This window comes from Pholis gunnellus (assembly GCF_910591455.1).
Source record: "Pholis gunnellus genome assembly, chromosome: 4".
NCBI classification, from domain to species: Eukaryota; Metazoa; Chordata; class Actinopteri; order Perciformes; family Pholidae; genus Pholis; species Pholis gunnellus.
This window is the reverse complement of record NC_136530.1, coordinates 12,207,969-12,234,991: the sequence shown is the minus strand read 5'-3', so window position 1 is coordinate 12,234,991 and position 27,023 is coordinate 12,207,969. Positions and strand designations below refer to the sequence as shown.

General features: G+C 40.6%; 2 protein-coding genes across 2 annotated transcripts; one reads left to right on the top strand and one right to left on the bottom strand.

Annotated features, from left to right (window-relative positions):
- Window positions 1–487: 487 nt before the first annotated feature.
- Window positions 488–22,935, bottom strand: armc9 (armadillo repeat containing 9). The gene is made up of 26 exons (XM_079157291.1): window positions 22,818–22,935; window positions 22,422–22,522; window positions 21,916–22,038; window positions 21,542–21,712; window positions 21,077–21,232; window positions 20,788–20,880; window positions 19,785–19,809; window positions 19,067–19,224; window positions 18,678–18,776; window positions 18,160–18,195; window positions 16,142–16,176; window positions 15,940–16,051; window positions 15,552–15,644; window positions 13,822–13,912; window positions 13,063–13,186; window positions 12,661–12,800; window positions 11,664–11,740; window positions 10,917–10,991; window positions 10,409–10,499; window positions 9,876–9,928; window positions 8,652–8,750; window positions 7,914–8,029; window positions 7,363–7,532; window positions 6,867–6,972; window positions 3,977–4,167; window positions 488–1,607 (listed from the first exon to the last, which is right to left on the bottom strand). Exons 1-26 carry the CDS (start codon window positions 22,828–22,830, stop codon window positions 1,585–1,587), a joined length of 2,571 nt encoding a protein of 856 aa, XP_079013417.1. The 5' UTR covers window positions 22,831–22,935; the 3' UTR covers window positions 488–1,584.
- A 460-nt stretch (window positions 22,936–23,395) lies between these two features.
- Window positions 23,396–26,584, top strand: polr2h (RNA polymerase II, I and III subunit H). Its single transcript, XM_079157476.1, has 6 exons — window positions 23,396–23,562; window positions 24,238–24,329; window positions 24,854–24,937; window positions 25,274–25,367; window positions 25,523–25,606; window positions 26,210–26,584. The coding sequence occupies exons 2-6, from the start codon at window positions 24,257–24,259 to the stop codon at window positions 26,325–26,327; spliced, it is 453 nt and encodes a 150-aa protein (XP_079013602.1). The 5' UTR covers window positions 23,396–23,562; window positions 24,238–24,256; the 3' UTR covers window positions 26,328–26,584.
- The last annotated feature ends 439 nt before the right edge of the window (window positions 26,585–27,023 follow it).

The following is a 27,023-nucleotide window of genomic DNA, read 5'->3' as shown; positions in this document are numbered from 1 at the left end:
AACAGATCTTAGAGTAAGAGTCTTGAATGCTAATGCAATTATTCATGGAGACTTTAATTGAAAACTTCAGCATGTCCACAGAACATTTGTGAGGGCAGAGCTATCAGCTGAGTTGGCGAGTGTGACATAGCTTTCAGTTTACAACACGATACGAGAGCAGAAATCTTCCTGCTGTGTGACATCTTGATGAGTTGAACACAAGTTTTTTTTTTTTTTACCTTTGCAGAGTGCAACACAAAGACGAGCACACAACACTGTGTGGGCACAATATGCCAACTGCTGGCTGGAAGTGTTTTATGATTCAAGACTGTGCTGCAGATCTTGGCAGTAGTAGCCAACCAGAGCTTAAACTGCATCATCAAATTGAGAAATTCAATAAAGCGGCTAATGGGTTATAGATTCCAAGACCAGAAAACAGGTGACACGTCGCACATTTATTTAAAACCACTTGAACAGTATCAAAATGGATTACAACAAAAATGCAGCAGTACACATAAATATACTGTACATCACCACACCTGGAAAACAGTGCAAATGTACAATGCAAACAATGCTGGATTTAAGACGTTCACACAATTTCAAGTTATTTTTGTCAGATGTATAGATGGTGGTGTATGTTAATAGCCATAAACACTTCTAAATATATATATATATATATACACATATATATAAACTAGCACTAGCCTGACTACTCATGTCAAGGCCTGTGTCTTTCTGTAAACAGTTCCTGAAGCATAAGTTAAACAAGAGCAGCTACTCTGATATGAGACAATGTGTAATATATGAAGTAAAGCCGGTAAAATGATTTATTCATGTGGATGGATATTTTCAACCAGTCAAAAATGAATAAATACAGTACGTGGTGAAAATCAGAATGACAGATTTGTAGAATCAAGATGAGGAGTCCTTGCCATGCCTCATTTCAAATGAAATACACTGTGTGATATTCACAGAATAATTATTATACATTGTATCTCTATGCCTAGTTCTGTCACGTATCCTAAACCATTCATGCCTGGTTCATGTGGAGTTAAAAACCAGGTAAAACCATGTGTGTTTAAGTCTGAACACGTCAGCTTGTATTCAGACTTAAACACAGATATTGAGGATTTATAAAAAAAGAAATGCAATGTGCTTACGTCAGAAAACCGGAAACCTTTTCCCTTGAACTGCCCCGAGTCAGAGCTATACTTTCGAGTTAGATCACCTGCATCTTGTTGCAGGCGATTTTTTTTTTCATGGCTGGAGGATGTTGCACATATTTAGGTGGGCCAACTATCACCTTGATGAGAGAGTGGAGAAATTCAGGGCCAACTAAGACTACAAGTGACACAGGGTTGGACGGCTGGGGGTTGTGGTTATTGTCTATATCACGTTACAGAAGTCTGTGCTGAAGCCAAAAGGGGGGAAGAAAAAAAAACGGAGAGCCACAATGCTTCGCATTGTTTAAGCCCCTACTCCTGCTGCTGCTGATCCTCGGCCATCCCTGTTGCCCTGACCCTGATCACAACCTCGGGGGATGATGTTACAGGAAGCCCGATGCTCCCGGGGAGATAGTGCTATTCCATGGTGACAACTCCCTCTTCACCTCCTCTTTGACTGGCTGCCTGATGGAGGAAAGAGAATAGGGAGGGAAGGAGGGAAGGAGGGAGGGATGTGGGGTTTGAGATGAGGAGATGGTAAAGGACAGTCAGATTTGAACTTATCAATGAAAAGAAAATAAGAAAAATTCCCTCCCGACATGTTTTAAAGAAGTTCTATAAGGAACTCTGAGCAAAACTATGGTTGAGGGGTTGCCCTTCACTCAGCGCTCAACATGGCTAGCAGCTAACAGTGCTAAGAGTATGAACTGTGGAAACAACGGCAACAGTGCTGACAGAGCTAACATTGTGTACCTGGTCGGGGGGGGGGGTAAACACGGTAACGTGTCCTCATTCAACTTTACACAAGAAAAATAAAGGTTAAGATTTGTTATCATCTTGATACAACTTAAAATCCAAGATTTTGGTTCTCTTATATTCTTTCCTTCCTACTTGTGAGAAAAGAAAACCTGATTTCCTCATCACATTTTTTCACTCAGGCCCAGAGTGACAGTCCAAAGAGATAGTGCGGCGCTTCCTACACTTTCTCTCGCTGCACGGCAACATAACAAGGAACTGTCATCACGTGAAGTCAGCCTTGGCAACATGACTTGGGTAGGATAATGCTGTTTTTCCTCTCCGTCTTCTCTTTTACGGCGAGGCAGCTCCTCTCCTTGTTTGCGCTGGCTGAGTGGGTGGTCAGCTATGAAAACGCCTCCCCTATCTTTCTTCAGCCGAAGGCGCGTCTCTGTCAGTCACAACGGCTGCGTTTACCAAAAGTGGGCCTAAAGGGGTTCCTGTCTCAGCATGTGGTGGGTCTCTCTGCAGCCAGGCTCCACCAAACAGAGAACATTAGGCATAATAACTTCTGACAGTCAGCAGAAACTGCATTCAAGTACAAATAAATTGAAAAGATAGTGTCTCAAGAAGAAAAAAAAAAAAGAAAATAGCAGGAAACATATCAATAAAAGCTAAAGATGCTCACAGTAAAAGTGTACTTATTTTGTTTGCCCTGTCATGTGCGCCTGCTTATTGCCCTTTAAGTGGAGCTACGATTAAGTGACTTCCTTATGAGTGGATAGATGTCTGACACTTGCCAGACCTCATAAGTACAACACACACACACAGGAGGATGTGGGGGCTTGGACAAACCATTAGGCCCTATTACAGGCCGCATGGTAAGGGCACCCGGCGTAAGAGCCGGAGGTACTCGCTCATCAAATGCAGTTAAGATGCATGAGAGCATGGGGGAGATGTTATCACCCAACTAAGAGCACCAGAGCAGCGGGTCAGTGTCCTCTTCACTGCAGTGACTCAAGTTTGAAGTTTAAGATGCGGAGATAACAACAAATACATATGGGCTGAAAAAATGAATGCCATACTTTGATTTCTTGCAACAGTCATATATGTACTGCCAACAAAACAAATATGTTCATGCTGTAACTCTTGCTTCAGATGAATAATAAGATCCAACGTCTATAGTTTTATCCTTTTTTGGATGTTCTGTCCACTCCTCCATCTAAAAGGCAATTCGACCGGCCTTGTTCTTGTGAGAGCTGTTGTATGGCCCCGGGCCATCTTTGCTGATCTTTTGTTATTATTTAAAAAAGAAAGAAAGCAACATAATAATACTCTTTTGTAGGATTGCAAAGGAGAAAGTCAAAAGGACAAGGAGGGCTGTAGACAATTTAAACGCAATGCTCAAAGCTTGCTGAGAAGTCAAACATCTCAGAGCTAAGGCAAGGCAACTGTGAACACAAATTGTGAATGAATATGTGAGCTCTAGACTACTTGTTTGATAACTGCCAACTGATGATTGCATGTCATCACTGGCAAAACACTGGAAACACAGTTATGCAATAGCTTTGAGTAATGGCAGATTTTGTTCCAGAATTCTAGTTGAAACACGACGTGTAACTCAAGTTGTGAGCTTCACGGAAACTGGAAATATGACTTGTCATCTTACAGTAAGTTCCACTTTTGTCTTGTTGCATATTATTGTAATTCCGCTTTTATTCAGTTTGAAAGGAGCAGAAAAATTAACGATTTCTCGGCTGTTAAATTGGTGAGACCGACAGAGTCCGAGTTCAATTGCGACCGTGGAAGATAACTGAAGCATATTTTGTAATGCAATATTTCATCCATATTAACTACACTTACTGTTGGTGGACAAATTAAAGAGAGACTGACATAAACAGTTGCAGAAAGGTTATGTTATGTTCACTTCTTCTTTCATCTTGAATTCCGATTGAGTGTTTCTAAGCCAACTTGATTTTCTGAAAAGCGCTGGACCTCAAAGTCATTGCTGGTTATCTTTCAAAGTGTTGGTAGTTTAGACAAGGCAACCAACCAGAGCCAACATTTTTGCCAACACCGGCTGGCGGGCATGTGCTTACTTCCACTTTGTTTCCCCCTTCCTCCCGCGGAGCTGGCGGAGCCTGGCCGGCTGCTCTGCTGAGGCTCCGATTTGTAAAACTGGGGTGCCAGAGCGGGGCCTCGAGCCCGGTGATCACCGACGCTCTGGCTGTCTGCTGCGTCGGGTGTACGGGGAATCTCGGGGTGGCTTGTAACTGCAGGGACATAATCGCTAATGATGACAAAGAAGAAATAAATCATCAGTTTTGCTTTGCACAGTACTAGGTCATAAACAACAAGAAAATATATTGTGGAAACAGACATCTTAATGAAAGATAGTCAAAATAAAACACAACCTATTCTTTACAATATTAAGGCTAGATTAAGCAAGACAGCCTTCTGAGAAATGACAAAAACTGTCCTTTACTGATTCAATTATTTTACAGACATTATTTCTCTTTTCATTTCAGCGACTACAGCTATTTCTCACTTGCTTACGGTTAAAAGGATTATTCAGAGAGGTTATCCTTTTATCTATTGAGCTGCTCAGTAGCCGTGTGACACTACTGCCACGAACAGATCTCATTTCACGGAAGGTTTCATAGCATTGAGATCACGGCATTCCTGGGTACAACGTCCACCTTGCACAAGCCTCTTGCCCTTGACACTCGATAGCGTCCATTTCACTAGTTTCAGTCGATAGCCTCCACTTATGGCGATATTGTGCCAGACTGGTTGATCGATACTCCCAAGATACCCAGTATGGACAGCTATCAGTAGGGTTATCCATACTGTACAGACTTCATAAATATATGCATACATTGCAACTCTATATTATGCTTGGGATTCAATATCATAAGTCAATTAGAGGCAGGGTGTCTCTATCCTTAAGGATCAGGCTAAATATTTCTGAATGTACAAAACAAATCTCATAGTCATGAGTCCACTGTGTCTTCTTTTCACGATGTATGTTTTTAAGTTAAGTGCACCTGCATGTTTTCTGCACTTGCCTTTGTAATGTCACTAGTTAAAAAACTTTCAAATTCAGATTCAGTGCTTTGTCAGGGCTGCATGAACGCATCTTCATTCCTCCATTGCCACGCTTTGTTCAACTGCTCTGAAGTAACACAAGGATGTATTTACACTTCATAGTTGCATCCTTTTATGCAAATGACCCAATATTTGGCAGCTACTTTATATCGGGTTATAAAATTGTTGTCTTTTGGAAAAAGGCCCCATTGTGTTACTGAAACTACAACGAGGGGACTTTGTAATCATGTCTGCTAATGTCCTTATCAGATAGGAGCCGAATGACCTACATCCTGTGGAGAAATGTGTTTCCATAATAGATGGATGGATTTCAGTCAGCTCATTCTTGTCAGTCACGTTGGTTCCAACCTCCCTGGTATCATCTTTTATAGCTGAATGTTACAAACAGTAACCGTCGCTCTATGAACACCAGTGGAGATCTCTTAAAAACCAGCATGCTCAGCCCTGTAGAGCAGGGAATTGAATTTTGCATACATTTTGCATAAATGGCCACAAAGTTGTGTTATGACCCTTGGTCATCTTGTTTTTGATGCGTCAGATCTCTCTCTCGCCTCCCCTCAGAGTGTGTTCGTGCGAATGGGTGATGAAATACAGGCGGTGCCCATTCGAAGGGATCGCTGCCATTCACACCCACTGTGGTCAGCAAGTTAGCAACGGGGGTGTCAGTCTCTAACTCTGAAGTCTGAATGGAAAAAGGCCTGGCTGCCCCCCCGAGGAGTTACCTTGAATAAGTTTGAAGCAGAGCTTTTCCCGGAAAAAAAAAATAAAATTGCCAAATTGCCGTGTTGCCAAGATTCTATTCACCGAAACATCAATGACTGTGTCGTGACATCTCTTCTCAGTCTAAAAGTCTTGCTTCCAAAACTGGGGTGAAATGAGGCTACTGAAGTCTGTATTGTAAAGGTGTTTTACAGTTTGGGGGGGGGGGGGTAACTGAAGCGGTTTCCTGGGAGTCTTTACTCTTGGGCGGAATTCGGGAGTCAAGTTCCTCTGGGATTTAAAGGAGAGGAGAAAGTGGGGAGGTTTGATTGAATGGGTCTCTTTGTGGGAACTGCTCGTTTAAACGCATGTCACAGACTCACGGACCAGCTTGGCGGTGCTGAGTCACAGATCGGTGCAGAACAACACTCTCTCCACAGACACACAAACACACACAGACACACAAACACACATCTCAGGGTTTCACAGGAACCTCAGCTGACTCCCACTGTTTGTATTAGTTTGCGTCATTCCGTCACAGTCCTACTGTGGCTCTCTTTTATGGTAGTTGCTACCAAACAACTGACTAAATGCGCACACACACGCCGAAGACTTTTTATTGGTTTTATTGTGTTATTGTTGTGTTCTTTCTATTCTCATGCTTCTTTTGAAGTCACACACAGAGGTTTGTTATTCTTTTAACTTTTCCCTTACAAATAAACGTGTTTCCTATGTTGTATTTATCTTAAATCCATTTGATTCTGTTATTTTCATAACCCACAGCTCACCCTGACTGAATTCAATGATTCTAACTGAGCAGATGACACTCTGTAACAGAGAGAGAGAGAGAGAGAAAATATGGCGCCACTTAGGAATTGCTTGGATTGATTTCATACAGACCTCGCACTCTAACCGTCAATAGGTTTGCCCACTCGCTTCCGTTGAACTGAAAATGTGCAAATACAACAGGCCCCTCTTAAGAGGGACAGTATATAAGGCCAGGGTACCATAAATGATCATCCACCTTCTTCAAGCCTGTTGAAACATAAGTGTGGCTGGAGCACTTCCATAGATCTATTTTATATCCTACGTTGTGTCATAAAGAGGTAGCCAGAGCACAAACTGTTCATTGAACTGAAATGCACTGCTTCTAATGCATATGACATGTGTGGGTGGGTTTACCTGGCAGATTGTCCATTGTGTTCCTCCTGAGAACACCCTTTTCTGGCTCGCCCTTCGAATGGCCCGTCCAACTCGGACTCCTGGGACAACCGGCCGCACTCCGAGTCTGAGAGGACGGACATATTATTATAAATCAGAGCTTAGATAAAACAACGTAACAGTGAGCACAACCTGACGCCACGCTGACGTTAGTTAATATAGAAAATCTAAATAGGTCTTTAGCCATTTGGTCTTTATCCCCTTAAGCTTTATGAGGAAATAGCAAGTGCTTCCTTGCCTAGTGGACACTGGGCATCCCACCAAATAAATCAGCAGCAACCAAATTAAGAGCAGCAGGTGAAATCAAATTGTCCAGAAAATATGCAGCTGATTTCCAGAACACACAAAGTGTATTAAGTATGAGCAATCTGAGTGCAAACATCTGATAACCAACAGTCACAGCATTCCACCGCTATCAATTGTATAAATGTATTGGTAAATGACATCATCCACCCACCGATACTGTGGCGTAGGGAGTCAGCAGTGCTGGGGCGACTGCCGGAGCGTGTAGGAGGTCGGGAGTTGTATCGAGAAGGAGGCAGGCTTCCTTCCTCGCTCTTCTGTCTGCTAAGGGGGAATTGCCTGTGCCTGTTACCTTCATCCCCCTGGCCGTCGGATCGATAATCCCTACACATGACACAGACAATAAAGCTCAGGTATTGCATCATATTAGTAGTTTGTATCATTGTCTTTATCTCACATCTTAAAACCTTTATCTTAATGGTTTTCCTCACCTTCATTGGTGCTACCTGTTCATGGCTGTACAGCTTCATATCTAAACATGCTGTATAATTCAAGGTTAGCAATACTGTTGGTTCTAGTTTGTAATAAAACCAGCACATCAATAACTTGCTGTGAGTCGAGCAAGAAACGAAACCTTATCTTGCACCCTTGCAGCCCACCTGACACACACAGGCACCATGAATTAGCATGAGAGCAAGATGGAACTGCATTTTAGACGGTCTGATATTGTCTGTGTGTGTGTGTGTGTGTGTGTGTGTAACTTACACTGCGTTGAAATTACGATGAGAACTTGGGGTGACTGGCCGTTGTAGGGGTTCATCAACGCTTGGTTGTGACAGAGGGGTTGACTTCCTCTTCACTTTTGCCATGTTGGTCATAATCTACACAACACAAACACAAGATAATGTATATAAAGGTTATATATCTGTGTTCATTTTGTGTACCTGTTGCCATCTCTAAACAGCAAGTCATGATGTCATGCAGACACTGAACCCGGAATGAATAGAAATCTTGAGATCATTGTTAAACCTGTGAAATGGTGTTGGCATGTGAAGAGCGGTTACCATAACGAGTAACTGGTATGACACAGGGTGATTCAGAGCCATTCGATTTGGTGTATGATTCACATCTAGAGGCTTTGAATTCAAATCGTGTTAAACAGAAGTTTTATGAGGTGACACAGTGGTTAGTTAATAATTCAGTGTAAATGCAGCACGATGGTGACGACGTCAATCTCTTCCAAATAGTAGTCTGTCTGTGTTTTTAGATGTTCAGACACTAATCATTGGAACAGCTTCTGTCTTGCTTGTGTCCTTCCTCTCGCCATTTAGCATTAAATATACACAGGGTTATTACAAACACTAGCACCAAAACTCAATATTTGCTTATGTGTAGGTGGCTCGTCCGCCTTATTCTGAACGGTTTATGTGTCTTCTAAAGAAACGTGTTTATTTAACCGTTGCATGGTGAGGAGTGTACTAAGTGTATGTATTTTGTTCTTACTCCCAGGTACTCGGTAGTGAGCAGACTCTCTCCAGACAGTTCCCTGGGCTGTGGTTGGAGAACTTCCTCTAGATCAAGGTCTGTCTCCATTAGATCTTCCTGCACAAGACAATGATAGTAAATCAGATAAAAATGACATCATTTGTGGTGAACGTAAAAGGTGTGTTTAAGCAAAATCTGACACATGATGGTCACAAAAGACTACTGGAGTATGCAGTGGCAGTATCCAATCATATAATGAAATGACCACAGAGCTGATGTTGATGTTTTCTCCCACTACAAACAGATTATATAGAAGATTCTGAGGTATGTGGATTGCTGTCACTATTTACTTTTTCACAATAACACTGATTTGAGTCTACGAACTAGATTAAACACAATGTTTGGCACCAAGTTACACGGTGCCAACAAGAGACCAGTGTAGTCTGCACTTGTTGCGGGCATATATATCAGTTCCCCCTTATGGCCACGGTAAATGGATAGCAGCTACAAAACACCACATCTGAGTTCACAGGCAGTGGAACAAGGACACTCGCACTCAAGGAATTCTTGTGCGACCACGGGGGGAATAGGGACACACACATACTGCACACATTATACACACACACTTAGGAGACTCCAGCCACTTCCACTTACTACCACATACCTTATCTTGATAACCCACTTTCCCACAACCCCCCACCCAACACCCAATATCTGTGTCAACCCGAGATTGTCATCTACAGCTTTGGGAAAGGTGCCAAATATTAAGTGTTCATTTCTGGTCACGCTTCCTCTGACCCTCATTTTTTCAACCATTCCTAATTTTTGTTCTTTTAATCTGTTTTCTTGATATAGTCCTAAAGTTGTTAATTAATCTAATGCAACATGGTATAACATGCTGAACAATCTAAAGCTTACCTCACTTTTATCTTTGGGGCAATTTACATTTTTAATTTCATCCTATTTCTCTTCCAGCTGTTCTTGTTTTAGTTGAGCTTTTTGCTTTACATTTTAATTGCTTTAGTTATTCTTACGGCTTTAGTATTTCTACTCTTTGAGAAGTCATCATCTAGGTTTCTAATTCTGTGTTTCTTCATGATTAGGATTGGTTTTTATTTTTAATTGGCTATATTGTAAATGAGTACTTCTGAGTTAAAATAAAGGTTGAATAATGCGAAGATAGGTATATAATATGAAGGTGTAAAGCAATAACTTGTGTAACGGGTTGAGGGCAGGACTTACATTATTGTCGTCCTCATCTTCTTCATCATCTGACTCTGGCCCCTCTTCATCAGCTGGGTGGAACACAGCCAGAACATAAGGATTAAACAAGTCAGTCAATCTTCCAAAAAAAACATTCAGCAGCAGGAGTCTTCGCATCATTTTGGAAAATACTTTCCGAAGGCTTATATAGTGTAAATGATCAAATATAAAAACTAGGGATTTTGACTTAAGAAACACATCAAGTATCTCAAAAAACAGGTAACTGCTATAAACACATTATAAAACACTGACAAAAGCCACTAGACTTTACATTTACATGTAGCTGTTCAATTACCTGTTATGTAAAGCACTTCCTACATTGGATGTGTCAACCAGTGCATGTCTACTGCCAGTAACACCAGATGCCCCAAACTCCAAATGAACACAATGTCCCTTCCAATAATTACATTATTTTTTTCTTCAATGTACATATACAGTTAGTACATACGGTATGCATACACATTCATAGGAAAGAATACATCAATTGTAACAGTACATTTTACTTCACTAACCTGAGTTTAGCTGTTTAATGATGAACTCAATCTGTCTGTTGAGGTCTGAGTTCTCCTCTTTGCTGTAGCAACGGAGAATCTCCTCCACACTCTGCACACAAGTGAGGGAAACACACGTCACACCAACGTACAACAGAACTATACACCTGAAAGACAAACACAAGAGCTACTTTTCTAGTTAGCTTTAGATTCAAAATCAGTGACTGAATGCTGAAAGGCAGTACACACCGTAGAGACAATTGGCTTAAGTGCCATTTATTTTGTTCATTATAACGTATTGTAATTGTGTTGATAATGACCATCAAAAATGACATTTGTTGGACAGGACGGGCTCAGCTACATCCACACTCTCCAGCCCATCCACACTCTGTGTCATATGACTGTGAACACCTGTCGTTTCCCCTCCAAACACTGGTTGTGTGGTGTCATAAGGAGACAACTGCAGAGCAAAAAAAAACAAACTGGGTCTGTTTCCTCCAAGCAGGTGAAGACATTTCTGCTATCTCACCATCTCTTTGGCTTCCTGTCGCACAGAGGGAATACACAGGATACTGTACAGGGCTCCATTCACATATGGTCGAATCTGAGTGAGCAAAGGGACACAGACACAGACACACACACAAACACATACACACACACACAGACTCTGTCTTAATGATCTCAGGACAAATGGTAACAGCCTGTTTGAACCCGCAGCAGTAAGGAAATGTGACTAAAAAGAGGAAAGGATGCTTATTCCGTGGATCCAAATACAAGTATATCTTTATAGACTCACAGTATGTCATGTATAATAATAATAATTGAGTTATTGTCCAAAGCCTTTTCATGACGTTGAAAGAAGCTAGTGTTGTTTATGTTTTATAGACTTACCTGAAGTCATTGCTCATTTCTATTAAGACAGTAAAACACTCTGGAAGGCATCATGAACATAGTTTTATGGCATCCTGGGTGTGCCTGCTTGGGTTACAGTGGTATTTCAACAGATTAACTAGTGGTGAAGCTGTATTCATGTGTTATTGTGAATTCTGTTAACTAATGAAGTGCTGTGAGTTGTCCACTTTGGCGTTTAGATTTAAGTTTAGCGCCGCAAACTAGCTAACTCTCTGTTGTGGTGTCGCGTTCTGGACATGATAGCTTGATTTAATATACTATGTATGCTGCGTCCATGTTTTTCAGCCTCTATGAGTGTGTTCATATATTACATGTATTGTGTATTTAATATCTGTGTGCAAGTGTTGACGGATGTGTGTATCACCTCGTGGTTCTCATGTCCAAGGACGTCAGTTAGAACCTTTAGCACATGCCTGGCGTTCTCTGCACACTTCCTTTTTCCTGTACAAAGACAGCCATCCAACACACACACACACACACACACACACACACACACACACACACACACACACACACACACACACACACACACACACACACACACACACACACACACACACACACACACACACACACAATGTGACTTTTTTGTTTGTTTAAAGATAGGATGAAATTTCATTCAGATTAATAAATTAATGATTCCCTCCAACCCGATCCTTTTTTCCCTTTGCTATCTTTCTGTGTGTAAGATAATAACTCCACTGATAAATCAAATGCAGGACAGTATTGCACTGGGGCCCTCTATGAAAAGCAGGCCCCCGGGCAACTGAGACCAAATAGAAGGACGTACTGAGAAAGAGGGAGAGTATCTTTGTTGTATGTGTATTAAAGGGGAGTAACATGAACAAAGATACACACTAGAGATGATGTGAGAGGGCGAACCGATAAGCACTGTGTTCCGAAGAAGCTGTAAAAGCTCAAATGTTGTATTGAATGCAGAAGCAAAAAATAATATCCGGTCCTCTGGCCATAATAAATTAATCCAACAGGAACAAAGTTCGACAGATAATCTATGTGGCTTTGAAAGAGATAACATTGACCTTAAAGAAACCCTAGACACTGTATCGCAAGGCCAGCTAGATATACAAAATAAAACTAGTTGCACAACACCCCTTATTGCCTTCATCAGGGACAAAAACGCGGGGAACAAAGCAAAATCATCTTACATACAGTAAATTTGATGAATTTTGAAAAATGCTATTAAATGATTTAGTCTAAAAACGGACATACTGTCTAGTATTTTGGACATGATCTAATTGAATGTATAAGCAAAATATCCAGCCGGATCTCAAAAGGGTTGGGGCATTATCTAATTATTCAACTGTGTCTCTGTTCTGTATCTACCTGTGCCTTGCCTTTACCTTTTGTTCGCAGACACAGGTTCATGAGCAGAGCAGCAGAATACTCCAGGGTGTAGTCACTCAGGCAGTCCGAGTCCTGCAGCTCATCCACCAGCCAGCCAATCAGATCGGCTGCTATCATGGCAGTCTGTTGGCTCCTCCTACCAAGAAATGATGATAAATTAAGGATTAAATGCAACTTGAACTGAAATATTTGTGTTGGGCCGCAGGTCGAATTCACCCAGGCCACTGCGGTAAGCACATGGGTGCCCACTCTACCAAGTAAGCTACCGGGGCACACCACTCCTTGCACATAGTGTACATTTATTATGATTCTAGGCCATCTTACAAGTTGAAATCCCCATTTTTGAAAATTGTGTGATGTGTGATCGTGTTTACAAACATGGCATTTGTTTTTTTTACCTGAGGCTGAGCTTCTGCAGGGCAACTAGCACATTCTCTCTCGTCAGGGAGTCTTTGTCCTCCGTCCTGAGTGCCTCTGTCAGAAGTTTCAGAAGAATGGGGATTTGGGAGAGGTAAACCCGACCTGTAAGCATTTACACAACATGAAATTAAGATCAAAAGGCAAGAAATTGTCTTCTTTAAAAGCCTCGCTGGACCACATAGAAATACACCAGTTTTATCTAAGTTACATGTAGCGGCTTCAGCAATGAAAAGCCCCAAAAGCCCCAAATATCACATTTCATTTCAGGTGTAACTGTGAATGAGGAACACAGTACAATAGAATTATCTCAACAAAAGCAGAGCTGACTGGACTCAGCAATGATGGGTAAACATGATGCAAATATATTTCTACCATCTTAACAATCTACTGGTGTCACATTGCATGTTTTCTGAGTATTCAAGTCCCGAAAACTTCAGGCTGCCAAAGAGGTATTTGAACCACTTTTCCTTGTTATTCAGACTGACTGTTAACTACCCAATCTCTTAAAGAAAATAATCAAACCACAACCACTTCCTACACAATAAAAGTAATTTGTGTCAGCATAAATATACAACAGCGTCTGTTTACAACAGTTGCTGCTACAGGGGATCATTAGCGGTTTCAAACTCAAAGTTATTGTAAAAGCCAGTGAGGTCTTCCGTGAATCTATGTCTCCAAATGCATCCAGTCAGACAATGACTCATGTTGCAAAGAAATAATGATGCTTCAGCACTTACCCTCTGCCAGGGAAGCGAATGCATTGATGAGACGAGCCATGTATTGGCGGACCATCTCGTTCTTCGATCTCATTAAATGAAGCAACGTTTTCTATGAAAACACAAAATGTGGGATAGTTTAGAATTATATCTACTGCTGCCAGGTAAAATCAGTAATTATAAGCTTATGAGCAGGCCTAACAAGTGTGGCAGATAATGTTATCTCAACAGCTGCTGAGATTTCAAGATTTTTAAAAGAGCAATCAGTCCTGTTTTTGTTCGTAACGAAGCATCCTTTAGCCACTCTGCAAAAGCACACCCTGGTTAAAATGACAGTCCTTCTTATCTTAGACTCTGGTGATGTAATCTTCTCCAGCAACACTGTTCTTTTATATATTGTACATATTGTGATGTTGTCATTTTTGTACGAGACTGTTTGAGATGTATCTAATGTTTTATTTTGTCTTGTATCCACTGTTCCTGCCTTTTTAGCCAGGTCATCATTGCAAACCTGAACTGGTTGTCAATTGACTTATCTGGTTGAATAAAAGGTAAACAATAATAATAATGTCCTAAAGTTAGCATGGCATAAGAGTTGACCCACACAGCTTCATGGAAGTTCATGGAACTGGTCCGATCAAACCGAATGGGGCATTGATATTCGTATCGCCGCTGAGCCGAAACCTGACCAGTGTACTGGGAAAACTTGCCTAATTAATGCTTTTGGCCATCGTCAAACAAAGAACAGTCATGCATGTTATTTGATTACAAGGAATTGACACCCTTCCACTGTTATTGTGGCTCTGAGTAAATGACTCAAGTGTCATTTATGGGTGGCTTGGAGCACCGTGGTGAGTACATAAACAAAGAGCTCAGGCGTGAGATGAGGATCGCTTACTCCTCTGTAAAGGGGCTGTCTTCAACATGGCGAAAAGAAATGTGAAGAGAAATAAAATCTGGTGTTTCCCGCTCTGGCCTTTTGTTGAATAAAAAGAGGAAATGTCTCAAGAGAACAGGGGCTGGGAGCATGGCATGTGTTCAGTCAGATTAAAATCAAATGACATACATAGATAATATTGTGGGAAATCGGGTGCAACATTTGATTAATTCTCAAGACATTGATGAAGAGTTACTCTATAAATAGCATAGACGTCCAATCAATTTGTCCTATCCATCCTGGGTTCATCAAGACATTGTTAGTACTCACAATTTTAAAAAATGGAGGGAAACTGTTGTCAAAGCAATTAGTTATCTGTATATTGATTATTTCAGTGCTCACGTCGGACATCTGTTGACGATCATTTTAAAGGGTTTTACTGAAATAAAATGGTAATGGAAAGAGCTTGTCCTTGCTACCTACAGGGAATGCAAAAGTTAAAAGGAGTAACATAACGTTTATAAAAAACAAATATCCCAGAAGCATCCAGTTGACATCTGAAATGACCAGTTTGTCTATACCGTCTATGCTCTTCACCCAATTCAATTATAAGTCAATGGCAAGTGAGAAACAAATCTGTGTGCACCCAGCAAGGGTGCCAAGTCTCCAACTCAGGGCCTCCCGAAATTAGAGCCTGGGGATTAATTAGGTCGTGAGGCCAATGGACAAGAAGTTATGTTTTCCTTTGGCTCTGATGGTTGCATGAAATATAGGTTGGAAAAACAAGATCACTGTCATTTCAGTTCACATCAGTAGAGACGTCTAACACAGTAATTGCTTTACAGTGTTTAATCATGTAGTCCAATAATCTCACCTGTTTTGTGCTGTAGCGCTCCATCAGATCGTTACTGATAAAGGCCTGAAGTACTGTGTCTCTTTGTTCCCCGGGGAGTGAGCGAGTCAGTCTCTGAAATAACGTGAGAAACAGACCCATCAATGAAGACTCAAAGGAGTAAACATGCAAAGTGAATATGATTGGAGCTCATTAGCTGCTGTAAGGTGAAACAAAAACACTACGGCTTTGTGTGAAAAGCATTCTGTTTGTTAAAACAGGAAGCGTTTGCTGGGTTAACAAAGAATGAAACATGTGGCAACACATGGAAAATGTTAAAGTTGCTACATTTAACTTAAAAACATACACTGTACAGTACAGAACACTAGCCTTTCTGTAAAATAATGTAAATAAGAATATGAATACTTACCCAGCGCAGCGCCTGAAGCAGCAGGGCCTTGAGTCTGTCTGAGCCGTCGACCAGGTCTTTCTTCAGCTTCTCATAGTCCAGTGACGGCAGCATTGGCACCTCCTTGGATTTCCTGGATGTTAACAATAAAGACGAGTCAGCCATGTTTTTTTAACATGGCACTTTTCAAACTAAACAAATTTAAATCAAATGTAAGACTTACTGCGGCGCAATGGATGCTCGTAGCATTGAGGAGGCCTATGAGTGGGAGCAACATTGAGGAAAGAAGACACAGAGGAGCAGAGCATATTTTAGAATTCATCACATTCTTACTTTAAAGTGTGGAAAACACTAATCCATGCGGCTGTTCATCTGTCTTATCACCCGTACTATCTGGTCCCCCTACTCACCCAGTGTTATCCTTCTAAAACATTCGAGTCAGCTACAGTCTAAATAAGTCATTAGTGGGGTTCTTTTTGGACATGCATACATCATGCTTGTGGTACATGCTGAATCCCCAAACATACAGGTGTGATGTTTGGCACCATCGCCCATGCAGTTAGTGTCAACTGGGAAAAGATAATTCAGCAATTAAAAAGTACCAGAGAGGCCAAGTTAGTGTGAAACAGCCATCCCATGTGTTGCACCTCCGTGTACTTGTACTGTAGGCCTATGTGTTGTTGTTCTACAGAAAAGGAAATGGAGACTACTGAACAGAGTGAGATATCATTGTGGTGAGGGTGTTAGGAAGAAGTGTTTTTTACTATTGGATGGGGATTTTGAGCCCTGAAATCTAATGTGAAGCCTGGGTGGTTAGGCCTATGTTAGCAGTGTTAGGTCAGGTGATCTGTGATGCATCAGGGGGTCTGGCCACATTTCTGTTTTGGTGTGCAGCGGGAAATACGTAAGTGGAGGAGAACATTGCTACTTGGGTTCCTTCTCAAATTCCTTTCTCTGTAGAAATTTCAGTCGACCTGAAGAATGCTGAAGGGGGACATGTTTCCCTGAGACATTCAACACCGGAGTGTCTGGACCCTAGGGGGCCAGATTAAGAGATGTATATCGATGAAAAAAATATTATCCATTGCTGTCTATTAACAAGACAGCCACACACCTATGTTGAATGTAGAAACAGTGGCGTCAAACAAAATGATCTATAGAGGCAGGTGGTAAAACTATATCAAGTCATTTCTCCAGGCCACCTACTTGTATGCTCATATTTCAGCTAATCATCTACACAAAGAAAAAGCTTGACCCGAATTCTCTGACAATGCTAGCGATGCCGTTACTCTCTTCTCCTCTTTAGCACGTCTTCTCACCATTAACTCTTTTATGACTGTGGGGACAGCTGAAGGCCATCTATTGTTGATGTTAACTGTCCAAGTAGACTGCTCTGCTGCCTTTCTTTCCCCTGGCAGCAAGATAAACCATAGCGGAGTAGCAAAAAAAAAGATCTGTGAAAGCCCTCACAATATTATGAGCACATTAAGAGTCTCATAATTATGGTCAATTATGGTGTTATGTGGCAATAAACGGAACAGTTGCTTGCTCATGTGAGGGAAAATGAAGGACTATCAGCAGTTAAAGGCTTGACCTGACATTCCATGGAAGTTATCTAAATAAGTATCATTATTTAATTTATTTGATCATGTGTGTGCTTACTATTGATTACGTTAAGAACCATCACAATTACATTACGCGTTCTGGTCGTCTCGCTGCAAACTGTTTAACAAACCTGAGCGTTTACAGCAAAGCGCCTTGTGTTGGACATTCTCGTCCAGTCACTATGTCGGTCTAAACTGTTTGAAAATCTATTTCAAATTATTATTATTACTATTAACAAATGATGTGGGGACAAAACTGAAACTGACCACATTTACCTTTAAAAAAAGAAGACAGAAATCCAATAGGGAGAGTTGAGAGGAAGAACTAAATAAATTCAAAGATGAGGTACGCTCGGTCAGTGACCTGACAAAAGAAGTAAATCTTACAACAAACGAGACCTAATATGACTTAAAACTAGAATAATCTAATAGGAACCAAAGGAAAATAACAGGGATTATACACTGTGTGCAAAGGCAGGCCAAGAACTGTATACAAGTAAAGGAAGGGGAGGCAGACACAAGGAGAAGGAGAGGAGGAGGAGGAGGAAAAAGAAGAGACACGGCGAGGCATAAGCAAGATGAGAAGTGGGGACCTGAGCGATGACAGGAAGTAAAGATGAAAACATATGAAACTTACATAGCCATCATCATAGGGACTCATAGAGTAATATCCCTTTGTGGACAAAAGCATAACACACGGAAAAAAACACAAACACACAGAAAGAAGTTGTTCAGTTCAACACAGAAAGAAACAAGATTTCACAAACCGTAGCTCAACACCACAATGAAGGCCACTGACAGTCAGCGGGATTGTCGCGGTTTAAGTGTGGACAGTTTTTTGATTATCTGTCTGATAGAGTTACACTGCAACAGCTATCAAACCATGATATGAAAATGATATTTTACTATTTGCTGTTTGCTTTTAATATTACTCTAACTTTGGCATGCAATCAACCATGTGTATAGTATCCATTCCAACCCCTTTCATCAAAAGCTACATCTCAAAAGTGCTTGATAAACTTTGTGACGTAAGGCCCTGAGAGCACTTTCCTCTGCCAGTGTTTAGTGTAGGCCTTGTGTTGTTGTTGCTGTCCTTCCAGTGAGAGTGTGAAGGAGAAAGAGGGAGAAGAGAGGTGTCTGTGTGCTCTCACTCACAGTGCCAGGTCTGGTGAAGTCAGCGCTCTGCACCACACTCTGCCTCATCTGGCTGCTGAACAGGCGAACACACACACTCTGCAGGTACTCAGGGGAGATCTGCAAAAACACAGCAGGCCCCTTGAGCTTTAAGATACCGTTTGTGGGTAGAGGGAGGGCAGGGTTCCCATTTCTGGCTCCCAGTTTAACAGCAGCTTCTAGTAGCTAGGAGCATACTTGTGCATATTAGGACTATTTTTGTTATCGTAAGTGTTTGCATATACAACCGTGAACAGCCTGATTAAACCCTTTTTGTAGGTCTGTCCAGTGTTTGTGTGTGCACCACATGTGCGCATGTGTGTTGGTGTCTTTCCGTGTGTAGCTCGTGCCCCACAGTCAAGCTGACTTACCATTTTTCCACTGACGGTGGCCTCCAATGAGTCCACCAGCTCAGCAGTGATGCCAATCAGGTTGTGATAGTCTGCCTGCATCTTGTTGAACTTCCGCACGTAGCTAGTGATGCGCCGGTCCGATTCAACTAGTTGGAAGTGTAACTGCTGCATGGCCTCTGTGCAGTCACGCAAACACACACACACACACACAAACACACACAGGAGGAAGTTGCAGAATGTAAACACAAACAAATATGCAAAATTCATATCATGAGTGACATTCTCTGTGTAAATTAAGGTCAAAATTAAATGTTAAATGTGTCATCTGAGAATTTAAATTTAAAAAATGAATGGATGGATGCTAATCATCTTTTCACATTTTGTCAGCCAGTCAACACTTCAGATGTTGGTTCCATCTTTAAGTGAACATTCAACCTCAAATAATATGCCTTCATCAGTTATATTTTTGGCTTGAGATAGAGTTTTTAAACCTTTATCTGCAATATTTGTCCACCAAGCAATAAGCAGGTGTGGTCTTAAGATTTCACGGAATGGGAAATGCCAAAAATGACAGCACCTACTCAAGAAATCATTGAAAGACACCACACAAGTTGTTGTATTGGCAGTGTGCTGTTGGTCTCCGTGTTATCACATGACAGATAGAATATAATAAAAGGACAGATTGAATAAATTGCAATACACTGCAAAAGGTAGATGACTTGAGAGGGATATTTACCTTTAGTGCTCCTTCCTCCCTCCTTCTGCATGCTTCCTGTTAAAGACTATGCACTGGCACTCAATTGAACACACGTCAAACATCTCTACTGCATTTGTTTCCTTATCCAAAGATACATAAGACACAATGTCTAGCTTAACTTTGACTGGACATAAAACAAGCACACAATATGTCCTACGTCCTGTTTGACGCAGGCAGATTTGTCATAAAAAAAAAGATTTATTTAAGATTTAGCTAAAATAAATAAGATTCAATATAGCATCAACTCTAGTTTGTTTTAATGGGCCAACACCCTAGCGTGGGCAAACATAGGGCCCATTAAGTACATTTACATGCACGTAAGCATGTAAAGTTTACGTTCACACACTAGTCATGTGTGTGTGTGCACTCTACTCACAGTGACTTCTCATTTGTGAGTATGTCGTCTCAGCTGTCAAAATTGCTGCCTGGTGAAGTGTTTAAATATAAAAAAAGATTATACATGTTAGATAATCTCGCTCCCTTATTTTTTAATTACGTACAAAAAGACAGATTTTCTTTGGTCAGCTCTTGAGATGATAGTCGCATTATTAATCTGTATGCTTTGATCGTTGGCCAGTAGGGATAGGAGTTTATTTTCATGCGTAAGGAGGAAAGTCGACCCATCGGCTTTCCAGTAAAAGCAACAATTCTTGTTATCATTCACTTGCCCTTCTATTTTGAAGGAGTGAGGGTGAGTTAGTGTCAGGTTAGGCTCTGCCATACTCAAACACAGCCATTCATAAATGCAAATCAGACAGCATTTCTTGGCAGCATATGAACCAACCAGGTCAGTCTGAATGTTGATTAATTATTTAGTTACAGAGAGGATTTTATCTGAGATGGAAATATGCAGTTCAGCCAGAAGAGGGAATGACAACCACTCTGTATTTGGCCTGTGTGAAGATGTTCCCCTCTAGATCTTGTTGTATTTTTTTTTTATAATGACAGCAATGACATGTGAGCGAGTCACAACAGAGGATACATATAAATTCAGCAGCCTTGGGGTGTTGGACGGCTTCAGGGTCACTGACAGAAACGGCTCCAGCTTATCCTTCAACTGTGGTATCCAGGAATTCTACATATAAAGAGTGTAGGATGGGAGAAGATATGGTTATGTTCATTCTCTTGTTTAATATTATTTTTGGTTGTGGTAAGGACTTCGTAAATTGCGTCATGATTATAATGAAGCCGGCACTGAGTAATAATGTTGCATATGTAATTACTAGTTGACAACCAACGAGGTAAGTAATGTTCCATAATTTGCTGTGCACCTGGAAAAGATCTTTGAAGGAGGGGTGGATGGTAGGGTTGGGAACAAAGGGCAAGGCATAGTAAGGCAGGAACTCTGAGGTCTGGCTCAGCGCTGCTCCCCGAGTCTCCAGGTACTGCTTGAAGTGGGAAATCCTCTCCTCAAACTCAGCTTGGTCCTGGAGAAAGATTCAGGTTTTCAAATGAACTGATTTCAATTACAAAAGGTCAATGTTAACATTATCTAAAACATGTCCTCATTTCCTGCAAAGACCTACACAGTGACATGGCATCTTATAGAAGTTAGAAACATCATTGATAGTCCACTGAGAACAAGCCTGTAGCACAGCTTAGTGGACATTTTGATAAAGAGCACATGTTGATATTCAGCTGTAAGGTCGTGTTATAGTTTGATTTAGTTTGAAGATAATCTAAACTAAGTAATGCTCTTGTTATAGACAAAAAAATAAAAAAAAGGATCTACATACGTGTCTACCAGGGTGCCTCCTCAGTGGGTAGATAGTGAAGTGGATGTGAAGGTAAAACTCCAGGCTCTGGGCCTCGGTGTCTGTGTCTTTTATCTCAGAGGGAATATTCTCTGTCCACAGTTCAAAGAACACTTTGTGATCTCCATCATCAAAAGAGCTGAGAAGGTCTTTCTAGAAAAGTCAGAGTTAGAGAAGAAAGTGTTGGGGAAAATTACATCAGCAAGAACAATATGCTACTTTTTAATGGTCATTTTATATACATATCGCACCATGATAACTGATACATGACACAAATAAAAAATGGACAGTTGCCACCTCCATAAATGATCAACAAACTTGAAGCAACAGCAGATTAAAATAACTGTGGAATTTACCTGAATGCCACGCGTCTTTGAGTCTCTAGTATTTCCTTGAGGCTTTGAGACGAGCTTGCCTTTGTTTTTGCACTCCTTGTCAAAGCTGTTCACAGTCTCTTCAAATTCCTCAAACTTAAGGTACTGCAAAAGACAGAAACAAGCACAAGTGGCATTAATTCCATCGTAACCAGTGCAGAATTAAGTACTGTTTTATTTCATCCAAAGGGGGGTAGGGGTGGGGGGACGGGGGGGGGGGGGGGGACGACCCTGTTCTATGCATATTTTATTATTTTCCAAATAAACACTACAGTTGAAAGTAATGAAATATAGAGACAGTGGCCTAAAGTAGTTAACATGTGTTGTGCCTATCAAGAGCAACAGCTTGTCCTGGGGTAATCTTGTATGTATTTATATCAATATATTGAGGGGGCATTTTCAGAATATTTACATAATATAATTACTGTTTTGGCTGATTCAGTTTCTTATATTGCTCTGTGTGCATTCTCAAAATCGTAATTTGTTACCTCCTTGATCATCCCAAGAAGGTCGGCTTCTGTTGCCAAGATGTCCCCCATCTTGGCTGCCTCCCTGGAACTCATGTGAGTGACCAAAACCTTGAAAACACCTACTGACAGCAAAGACGTCTGCACTCATTAAAGAACGCATGTACTTCCATCAAGCGCTCTGCAGAGCCTTTGAGCACAGGACAATACATGGCACTATTAAATAGTCATATGAGTGTAGCACCCAAAACACGTAAATTACAAAGCCATTTCATTTAATGTTAGCTCACTAAGTCAACTTCAACGACAACATCAACGTTTGCAAAATGTGGCAAGCTAGTTAAGCTACGTTACTAGCAGAGAAGCTAATCAGTTAACGTTATCTGACGCTAAGAGCAAACATAACATAATTCTCACCCTTTTCACACATTCGTGAATATAGGCTATTGTCCCTTTCAATGTGTTCGCCCGCGACTAAATCTTTTACAATCCATTTTCGACAAGGCTTATGGGCTTCACTTACAATATTAGTCAGCTAGCCATTAGCTAGCAACCGTACACAGATATGACGCTAAAACACCTAGCAACCAAACAGTTGGGAAATGCAGCCAGGAAAGTAGAGGCAAATGTCGTAAAGTATGACACTTTACTGTATCAGCGGAAAGCAACTGGATCGTATAAACATTACTTATTTCTTAGAGAAACTGGCAAGAGACGATTGTGAAAAATTTTAATTCTGCAAAAACCTACTTTATTCAACAAATGACGTGTAAACCACAATTTTTTTTTTTAAACATGAAATTACAGTAACGACAGCTACAACGTTGATTTTTCGTATTACTTCTACTATAGTTTATTTTTGTTAGCTAGAGACAATAAAACGTGATCCCATCTATTTTCATTTCTAACATCAGTCGGTAAATTATAATAAGTTTGTATTTTCAACCGGAAGTAGTTTTCGTGTCAGAGGTTGAGCACATTTCTCCGCGGTATAATCCTACAGTCTATCGATTCAATACAACTGGCTTCACACAGTAACGTTAATGAATGAAGAATAAGTTAACTAGTGCACACGTTAGACACGCATTGCCACAGAGAGAAACTGGGTGACTGTGACTTCATTCTGTTCCCAATACAATACAAGAACGTCAACTTATTTGAGGTAAGCTTGGGAAGCGTGTGCACAACATGCTAAAGCTAACCGCTAGCCTGATTGTGGGATTCGTCTGAAGTTGTTACGTTAGTTAGCGAACAAGACCGCTAGACTTGGTCAAATGATAACTCGGCGATGCCTTGAAGCAGCGTCGTTGAATTAACGCCCGTTGAGAGTGTTTAGTTGCCAACACATGTTTGAGTTCAAACGTTTCATGTTAAGCTAAAGTTAATGTTCATGTTCCACATGGACTCTAGCTAATGGGGTTCATCTTCATCTTCATCGTCAGTGTGATTGAACTAGTTTTGTGAAGTAGGTTTGTCTCTATTATCACTATTGTTGTATCTAATAAGTTGAGCTAACGTTACACTTTGCACTGTCTTTGCGATCTGTGTCCAGTGTCCGAAAGGAAGCTTTCAGCGTGTAGTCTGAAAATCCACTGGACAGTAATTATAAAGCCTGTAGTTCTTATGAATTTCGGCATCTTCTAGTCTGATATAAAGTAAACTTGTACAGGTTGACTTGTAGAAATGAGCAGAGCACAGACACCTTGTTTGTCACACTCCCCCCCCCCCCCCCCAATTAGTAAATACAATACGAGCACTTGTTATTAAAGTCTGAAGCTTCCTAGGTATGACAGTTGTTATAATAATATTATATGTTTTATCTTCTTTCCTTCCCAAGTTCATAGACCCGGACAGAGATGGCTGGAATCCTGTTTGAAGATATCTTCGATGTAAAGGACATTGATCCCGATGGCAAGAAGTTTGACAGAGGTGTGTGAAATGTCATTAAAAACAAGGTTGAAGAAGGTGCAAAGTTATAACTCTGTACATTACAATAGTCTCCGGTCTCTACTACAGTACTGGTACATTTATCCGGTAATCAACCATCAGCCACCATATAGAAATATGACATCATCTGAAAACCATTAATAACATCTAGCATCTATCAAGCTAAATACCCAGATGCATTTTTTCATAATGGAAATGTAACCATTGAAAAAGTAGAATTAATGTTGGTCTTACCTTTTTAACCGGGTGTCCAAGAACGTAAATCCAAAATAATGACGCTTGTGGCCAATCACACAGCTTCAATTATCTACATTCTAGTTGTTTGTTGTTGATCTTGCTTCTTTCCTTTTGTTTTGAGTTATGTTTATGTATTTCACCTGCAAAAAGTATTAACCTATATTTGCATTTACATTCATGTATTCAATGTTGTTTTCAATTGATATCCTTAACTTTAAAACTGCAAATGAACTAATCCCAAATCTACCACTTGTTTTTTTCCACTTAAGTATCTCGTCTGCATTGTGAAAGTGAATCTTTTAAGATGGACCTCATCTTGGATGTGAACATTCAGATATATCCTGTTGATCTTGGTAAGGAGCAATATATTTGTCTTTTTGTACATTTATTTTAAGTATTTTTTTTTTTTTTTTGTCTTAACACAATCATATTATGAAGTCATTTATCTTTCCACATGACATCAGAGTACATGTGCTCCTCTTCAATCTAAAGCACTCTTTCATAAAGTGGTCACATAAGTGTTTGGCTTCACTCATTTTGCATTAAAACAGCTACATTTTACTCTTATGTCCTCTATCTGTGAGAGCACCTTTATATAAAAGGATACACGAGTAAAGTACCGTGCTTAAATAACCCAGGGTGTCTGAGCCCACTATAGAAACTCACTTGCATGTGTCCGTTTCATTAAGGTGACAAGTTCCGGCTGGTTATTGCCAGCACGTTATATGAAGATGGAACGCCAGACGACGGAGAGTACAATCCTCAGGATGACCGGCCATCTAGGTGAGACATAGGCTCTTCATTCATTGATGCATTTAACATTACGAATAAAATGCTAACTTTTGTTTTATAGGACGTAATACCATCAGTGTATGTATTTTTTTGATTGTTTGCTGGTTTAGATATGTGCTCTCATTTAACTTTGTTTCCATTCCCAGAGCGGACCAGTTTGATTATGTGATGTATGGGAAGGTTTACAAGATTGAGGGCGATGAGACTTCAACGGAAGCAGCGACACGCCTGTGAGTGAAGTTTCTCACTTTGACTGAAGCTATGACGTTAATACAATAACTAATCAATCAACCATTGGCATAATGACAAGTAGCATTTCAGCTGTTATAGATACATTATTTGTGCAATAATTCCACAGGAACATTTTGAAATTAGCACAAACATTAAATGTAAAATACTTTTCAGCATTATGTCTTGGGCTTTTATTGTGAAAGGTATAGCACAACCTGATTGGTTGATGACTTTATTTGGGGTCGGAAAGCTCAGAAAAAAATCCACCTTGTTCCGAAACACGGTCTTTATTATTCATGTGTTCATGACAAAAACAAGTTAAAAAAAATATATTGACGTGCTAAATAATCGCCAGAAAATATATTCCTAGTTGTACATGTATATTAATACTTTAATGAAATTTACTGACTCATCGTTATGAAAAGATTACACTGTAGGAGGCTTTTCAGTGGATTGTCATTGGTCCACTATTGTGTGTAATTATGTGTATTACTTGCCCAACAAAGGTCTGTGTGAGAGATAACGATTTATTATTCATCAGTTGTTACCAGCGTTGGAATCATTCTCATTTGTAACTTTCACGGATGTGCTCCTCCTTTCAGCTCTGCCTATGTGTCTTTTGGCGGCCTCCTCATGAGGCTGCAAGGAGACGCCAACAACCTTCACGGCTTCGAGGTGGACGCCCGGGTCTACCTCCTCATGAAGAAACTGGCCTTCTGAGACTCACCTCTGCTTGCCCACTTCACTGGTTCCTCGAATGCCACAGTCAACTTTAAAGTCCAAATGAACTGTACACTGAACATTGGTATTCTCAAGTCTGCAGCACGTGACCATCATCCAAGAGCAGCTCATAGACAGATGTGGAGGCTGAAGAAAACATATTTAGTTTTTTACTTTTGTAGTTACAAAATGTTTTCTCCAAGATGATGGACTACAGATTAAAGACTGTGACACTTAAGAACTGCAACCTGCATCTGCTGGCAAACTGTAAATAAAGATTTCTTTTATACATAATTCTCAGGTGGTCAGTCACCTTTTTAACGATGTTTTTTTTCTTATCTTGACAATTTATGCAAACGTGTTGAATTTGGTTATGTTTTGTTCTGCAATATTTTTACTGCAGGCACGCTGTGTTCTGTAGTGGAGAGGGCGGGAAAAGGTTTTTATACAGAAGCTGATGCTGACTGGGCCAAGCACTGTACCTCACAGGGCAGTGGTCGTAAAATATACAATTAATAGACATCACATTAAGTAATATTTATTTTGAGCATACATTTAGGCATTCCTCCTTACACCCAGTAAATGGAGCACTGACATGTCTGGTAGATATGTAATCCAGACATGCAGCTTTAAAAAGTTACATTTAAAACAACGGAGCAGTCGTCACCATCTCTTACCAGAAACACGGTTCGGAGT